The sequence below is a fragment of the Phyllostomus hastatus genome, unplaced genomic scaffold (assembly GCF_019186645.2).
Source record: "Phyllostomus hastatus isolate PE091 unplaced genomic scaffold, TTU_PhHast_1.1 phas_scaffold_585, whole genome shotgun sequence".
NCBI lineage: Eukaryota > Metazoa > Chordata > Mammalia > Chiroptera > Phyllostomidae > Phyllostomus > Phyllostomus hastatus.
This window is the reverse complement of record NW_025334037.1, coordinates 14,099,418-14,107,062: the sequence shown is the minus strand read 5'-3', so window position 1 is coordinate 14,107,062 and position 7,645 is coordinate 14,099,418. Positions and strand designations below refer to the sequence as shown.

The following is a 7,645-nucleotide window of genomic DNA, read 5'->3' as shown; positions in this document are numbered from 1 at the left end:
ATTGGGTAAGTCACTTAACTGCTTTGGGCCTAAGTTTCCTCATCCAAAAAGTTCAGAGAATATGACACCCATTTGAAATACAATCCTGGGAGGATTATATAAAATAATGTTCGGAAATCATTTTGAGCAGTACCCGTTTAATAAATATTAGCTATTATTATCTCCATTTTGTAACAAAGAGAAGGAATTTTACAACATTGAAGGAACTTTTTCCAAGTTGCACAGCTAATATATGGTGGGGCAAGATCTAGAACCCAGAACTTCTGCCTCTTGAAGTGCTGTGGATAGATTTAAGTATTTAAAAAAGACTTAAGCAATTAAGCATATTTAACATGTAAAATAGACATCAGCTCTAAAACAAGGTATTATTGTAACAGTTTGTGTAAAGAAAAAATATGTACAAAGATATGGGTGAAAAGTGCTGAAAGAGTGAACACTAGAGTGCAAATAGTTTCTGCACGGCAGGGGAGTTTGAGCATATGAACAATTTTATCTTCTTGGTGTTATGCTGTTTACCATGTTATTAGGATTCATTAGGAATGAACTATATAACCATAAAAAAGTTATTTAAAAAACAAAACTACAACTCCAGTAATGACACTGCTATGTCTCTAAAAAGTACGATTATATCAATCCTTACATCATTTACAATGGTTCACATTTTCCAAACAGTTCTGGTTTAGACTCTTGCTAAGCTCCCGTAGAATCTGCCCATGTGCTGGTTTCCCATGCTGACACACTAATTCTGTGTTTCGGCATCATTTCCTCACATGCTCATATACTATTTCTATCCCAGGCACCTCGTGTCGTGGCACTGTAAAAATGTTTGATGAATGACAGAGCCATTGGGATTCTGACTGAAGAAAAAGTATTTTTGAGGACTATCCCAATTCCAAAATTATTGAGATGATTCACAGAATCTCATTGTCTGTACTAGTGAATTATTGTTTCACATTTCTGTATTTCATTCTAAGACTTATGTTGTTTTTCTTTTACATTAGAACATTTATAAACCACATTTCACATTTATGTTTCTTATCCAAGTATTCTTTATCAAGAAGATTTTAATAATCATCCTCTGTAAAGTACCCTAAGGAAATTTGACCATATTACCCTTTAGGTTGATTTCATATGTTGAAGGGGTTTTCATGGACATTTTTATTACTTGTTAAAATAGTTTATAATCTAAGTTTCAGGCTTGTCTCAGAAAGTTTTGAGCCTGTTTCTTTAGCAGAGTTACAAACGAGAATTTAAAAGGCAGTGAAACTTATGCAAACCCTGGGATGGTGCCATCTGTGACACACCTGCTTCTGCCGGCTTCCATGAGCGTGGCTTTGGTTGTTGCAGGGGCTAATGTGGCCTGGTGTTCTTTATGGGGACTGGAGATAGACAGATACCTATCTTCAAAGGAGACATTCTTCAAAGTAGACATATGGAAGTCTTCACATGGTCAGATTGGGAGCATAAGGATTAGCGGTGTTAAACTGAATCATACAGGGAAAGCATCAATGAGGAATTTGTAAACAGAGGAGCCACTCAGTGTCTGACTGACAGTAGTCAGACATCTAAACTGCTGCAGGAGGTGGGCTGACTGGCCCACAGGGGACAGCATTTGGAGAGACAGCTGTCAGCCTCACTGGACCACGACACTTCACATTCTTCTTTTGTTTGATTATATATCCCAATAGACAATGATTACTTTGAAATGTGACAACATAGCGAAGTATATAAGACAACACACAGTTTTAACCTTGGGAAAATTACCTAGGGTTTCTGGGCCTAAATTATAAATAAAATGATAACAATAATAACAGTAACAACAAGTACTATTTATAGAGGATTTACTCTGCATCAGGTGCTATGCTAAGCATTTAGCATGTACTAACTCCTTTTATAAAATGCTTCCCTCATACGGTTTATTGTTGGGACTAAGGGAAATAACTGGCAAAGTTCTTAGCAGTGGACCGGACCAATAATATGAGTTTTCAAAGAAGTTAGCTATTTCATTGTTATTACAAATAATAATAATGAATGCATCTTTTTTCAACTAAGAATCTAAGAGGCTTAAAAAATTTTTGGCTAGATGAAGTTCCAAGGCCTTGTCATATCCCAGAAATACCCGTAACCTAACCCAGGGCCTGAAGCATATTAAGTGATTGACAAATATTTATAAAAATAACAAATATTCTAAGTCATATGGATACTTTTGTAAGTAGATTTCTCAGGAAAGAAAGTATGTAGTGTTCATCAGATTCTCAGAATATTGCATGATCTAAGAACTAAAGAACCACTACTTCGAAAAAGAATTTGTCACCGTGTGAGTGATGAAGTCCTAACAAGAACAGCTGGGAAGCCGGGAGGACAGACCCCAGTGGCGCTGGCTCCCCACCCGGGAGGATTTGGAAAGGCCTTGCGGTGCTCGCCTCTGAGTCTGAGTTCGCAGTCCAGGAGGGCTCTCTCTCCCCACCTGGAAATCCCCCCTAGCCCTCTGGAGCCATTCATAGAAGACTCTGGGATTACTGGCTGTTCATCTGCCATGAAAGGATGATTCAATGTCAGATCATTTCATTCTGGTTTTGTAGGAGGCACTGACTGTTAGCACTGGCAAGAACCTTGTCCATGATCTATGCCAGAATTTTCAAATTTGGACCAGAAGTGTCACCCCTCCCCACCCTGAAATCATGGAAGACATCTCTAATTGGCGACGGCAGTCTTTACATCTGTGTCTTTTAAATTAGTACTGTATGTAACCACTAGCAATTGGTTCAAATTAGTATGCTTGAGGAAACAGTTTTCCGTCCATACCACACATTCATATCTTTCTGTTACAGCTGGAAAAATCTAGGAGATGACATTTAATACCTCCAAGGGTTAGATTTGAGTGCTGTAGAGTGAGAGATATGAAAACTTTGGGACACGAGGGTTGTGACTACAAACTATAATCATTTACGTACCAAATATCATGTCCTTTGCTTATGCTGTTATTTTATCCTAATCTTTCCTGTAATAAAGAAGGAAATACTTTCAAATGATGATTTACCTTCTTACCACACAGCAATCTAGAGGCAGCTAAAAGCAGGCTCTGGGTGATGAAATTATAAATGATTAGTTTAAGTATTATTCCGTATGTTTTTTATTTTAAACAACAACATAGTTATGCAAAGGCTCAGGTCTCAGGCCGCTCCTCTCGTCTCTTAGTATCTTGAAAAGAGCAGTGTGGGCAAGTTCTATACTTAAATCTAAGACACCTGAACTGTTGCACCTAGCTGAGGATTAGTCCTTTTCTGGGACTCAGTTTCCCCTACTGTAACAGGAAAATATTGGACACTTCACAGGAAATCAAAACTGGATTCTTGTGCATGGAAGAGAAAAAATGGCTCATCGTTGAAGAGTAGATTATGAACATTTATTTATTTTCTTCTGTGTGTGTGTGTGTGTAAAAAGAAAGCAATTTTAAGTGAGGATGAGAATTGACCAGGGAAAGACATGAAAATAAAGTGCATTTTCACCTTTTTAAAGCATCAATTAAATAACATAGACCTGGTTTCAAAATTACTAAACATCATCGTAGCTCCTATAACAGTGAATGGGATCCTCCTTCCTGTACATTATGAGGGCACATAAGTTAGAAGTCCTGTCATAAAATTTTCCAGTTGATTCTATGGAAAACTGGAGAAAATTGGAGTTTTTAGGCAGACCAGCAGAGATCAAGTTCTGGCCTGGCCTAGATTTCTGTTTCTTTTGAAGATTGTAAGGATGGCCTGGGAATGGAGGATTGCCAAACACGTAGCTGTCCTTCTGCCTTTAATATACACTCTAAGTAAACTGGCTTAAACCCCATCCTTCTCTTTCCTGTTGTATTGGCCCCTCTTTGCCATATTAAAAAGTTACAGATAGAAATTAGAAAATAAGCCAGCATTACATGAGAACATATTTATTGTCTGAATAATAAAACTTGGATAAGGAGTTATTAAAATTCCCCCTACCTGAAGTACAAGTTTCCATAAACAAACGGAAGCAACTCCCCCAAATGAGAAAGAATACATTGGTAAACTAAATCATAGGCCTTTGGGGGCACTTTGGAACAATCAACCTACTTCTTCCTAGTGGACCATATGTAGCACTGATGACACAGACATCCGATGCGAGACATAGCAAATCAACATATGAACACGTGTGCATAACCACCACAAAGTTGAGACTTCAATGTGGTCGCTTTAATTGCCACGCAACCACTGAAGCACTTCAGACATCTTCCTGCAAAGGAAGATTCGCATATAGTTGCTGGCCAATACTCTTACCAAAAAAAAATTCCTAAAAACAAAACCTTAGAGATCATGGTAATAAATAAGAGAGAAAAGGTGAGGAAGAAACAAGCAACTTCCATCTGCAGGCAAGCACGCAGATGCAGACGCAGAGCACACCTCAGTCCCCATCCGAGACACAGGTGACCTTGACAGCTTTCAGAGCCCCTGAGACACGGCTGAAAGCAGAAAGGAGCTATGTATGCACACAGCTTTCTGAGTATTTCCACAAAATCTCCAGGACGGGACAGCTAAACACTGCATAATTTGTGCCCTTTTAGGTGTGGCTGAAACAGGTGTCTCTGCAGTTATCAAGCCTGTAGGAAAGGTGGGAGGCATGGCTTAAAACTTTTCAGGTGGCAAATCAATGGCAGGCACATAAATAAGGTAAAACAAAACCACTCAACTCCCACTTCTTTCAAAGAGGACTTCAGATTATTCTCCAAGTGCAAATCTGGATGAAAAAATTGTAAGTATAAGGGAAATGTCAGCCCTGTCTTCTGTTCCCCAGCCTCCACAGCAGGGTAGATCTGGTACCCTCTGCAGGCAGGGTGCCCAGTCACCTATACTTTAAGATAATCGTTTTTCAGACGACCTAGTCGGGTCCCGTGGCTCCTGATGGTGAGGGCCAGCAGCTCGTATCTGTCCCTGAGCCCCACAGAGATGGCGAGCGTTTCCTTCAGCAAGGACTTGGTGTGGACCAGCATCCCCAAGAAGTCCTCATTGAGTCTGCTCTCCTGCCGGCTGTCCTGTTCCTGGCCCTGCTTGAACTTGCTTTCCAGCTCAGTGAGGGACTTGTCGGAATTGGAGTAGGCATCCCCGATCTGGTGGGACTCCCGGCGCAGGTACTTTCCGTAGCTCTCTTCCCCGTCCAAGTCATAGGAGATGCTCTTACTGATGCCCTCCAGGACCCGCCCAGCGTCCTCCACCTGGCGGCCCAGCACGGTGAATTGTTCCCGCAGGGTGAGGCTCAGCAGACGGCTGGCCTGGCTCCCCTCCCCCTGGGAGCAACGCCGGTGGTCACTCACCCTGAAGAGCAGCTGGCACTTCTCCGGGTCATCGTTCTCCTCGTAGTCCCCATCGGGCACAAAGTAGTGGTGCAGCGTCCCATTGGACATCTCCGGGTAGAGAGGGCCATCGAAGTAGCCCTGACAGAGGTGGCAGAAGAAACCCATCCAGAGGAACTTCAGAAACACCATCCTGTATGTTCAGGATGACAGGGGACCCCTGGAGAAGACTTTTCGCCCGTGCACGAGAAAGGGGTCCCCCTTGGGAGTCAGCGCCTCCCTGAGACGGCGGCAGCCTCAGTCCCAACCGGCTTGCTGCACCCTGTCTCCACCTCCCCAGCAGGCTTCATGTGGCTGTGGCACCAGCGCCTGGGTAGCAGGGTTAGCACCGCAAGATGCACCAGGCTCTGAGCTGCTGCGCTATGTGCTGGGAGGCTGGAACTCCGCAGGGATCGCAGGGCTCTGGCGGGATGTTGGCTGTGTCGCCTGAGCTCACTCTCGGAGTTTTCCCTCGCAGCAGGGAGACGGAGCCTGTCGCTGGAGAGAAAGACTGGTTCTTGCTCTCTGGTACTATTTCAACTTCTGGACTGGGTGGGAATGCGGAGCTTTTCCTTTGGCTAATGATATCCTGAGGATCTCTCTGCTCTCAAATTACAGCTGGTTTCGTCACTTGGAAGCCAGGGAACAAGTTTGGAAAGAAACCTCTCATCAGGTCTCTGTTATTAAAGGTACAGGGTCTCTTTTTAAAGATTGGAAGGGAGACCCTAAAAATAAGAATTTGGCTTGAAGGAAAAAGTGGGGACAGGATAGGTAGAATTCCCATAACAACAAGACTGGTTTGCTATGGGAAAGGTGATTACCCTAGAGAAATGACATTTCACATTTTAAATAAGGATTGGTGAGATGGGATTCAACGAGTATGTCTTTTCTGTAAAAAGTTTGTGACTTTGAAGGCAAATTTGAAGTATAGAAAATGGCAGTTTGATATGAAAATGGTTCATTAAAATTTATAATAACACTTGGGATGCAATAGGAAATAGAAAACTGATTAATGCATGGTTGCAAGTATAGATAAGAATAAAAGCTGAAGTGAAATTTTGCCAGTTTAAAAAGTAAATGGACAAGTGAAAAAATTGTTTAATTTTATGAAAAAACCTCCATGCTAAGCTCCTACATTGTATCTTTAACTTGACACCTTTATAGCTATTACCTGTTTTAGGGCACTTAAAAGCTTTTGAAAAATGTAGAGCTGGAATTCCAGATTTTCCAGATGGAGAAACAAAGGGACATGATGTTAAGCAAACTGTTTATAGTCACAAAATTCTGTTGTCGTTAACGTCGTAGTTGAGCCAACACTTACTAATTCACAGGGTCTTTTAAAATAGGGAAAAGGTACTTTTTTAACTGGCCATTATATTTTCTGATTTTTAATTGATTAGCAAATGGCCATCCTTAGGCCATCTAATTTGTTCAACAATGTTTATGGGGCACTTCCTATATACCACAGTCTATTCAAGTCTTGTGAACAGAGCAATGAATAAAAAATAGAGACAGATCCTTGCCCTCCTGGAGCTTGTGTTCCTGGGAAATGAAGAGAGGATTAAATAAGATATAATGTGTGTCGGGTAGCAATGGGGTTGTAGAGAAAAGACAGGGAAGGGAGTGGAAAGCAAGAGGCAGCATTCCTATTCCCGTGGTTATTTCCTGTTTCTGACTTGAAATCTAACTGAAACACTCATTCGATTTGCCTGTGCTTATACTCATCATCCTCTGCAAGGCATATGGGACTGGTATCACTCAGAGCCACAGTGCCAAACAGTTTTGGGACTGTGACATTTATTGCCATCACTTTCACTGCCATGAAGCCAGAGTCTTGCCATGAAGCCATACACATGAGAAGTCTTGTCAGATTTCTTGTTAGGATATTTTGTTCATGCTTTGTCATGTGCAAATATGACATGTGCGGTATCATTTTTGAGACATGTTGACTGCATATTTTTCAATGTTAACCAATTTACTTCCTAACAACAGATAGTTTTACATGTATTTTTATGTTATCCCCATTTTACAGATGAATAAACAGAAAGGTTAAGTAACATAGCTGGCACAGAGTAAATTTAAGATCCAGGTGCTTTGACTGCAGATTCCATGTTCATAATTACTGCACTAAATTGGACTGAATTAATCCTGAGCCACGTGGTGGCCTGCATCCTTTATGAGCACATGTCTTCTTTGTCCAAAAGCAGACAGCATATTAAGACACATGTAACCAATTTGTGTGTTACCCTTACACAGGGGCCACACTAATCTCGGTGTCACTCCAATGTTAGTCTG

The 7,645-nt window shown here is 41.4% G+C and overlaps 1 protein-coding gene across 1 annotated transcript; it reads right to left on the bottom strand.

Moving 5' to 3' along the window:
• Positions 1-226: 226 nt before the first annotated feature.
• FIBIN (fin bud initiation factor homolog) lies at positions 227-5,896 on the bottom strand. Its single transcript, XM_045825764.1, has one exon. The coding sequence runs from the start codon at positions 5,501-5,503 to the stop codon at positions 4,868-4,870; it is 636 nt and encodes a 211-aa protein (XP_045681720.1). The 5' UTR covers positions 5,504-5,896; the 3' UTR covers positions 227-4,867.
• Between the last annotated feature and the right edge of the window lie 1,749 nt (positions 5,897-7,645).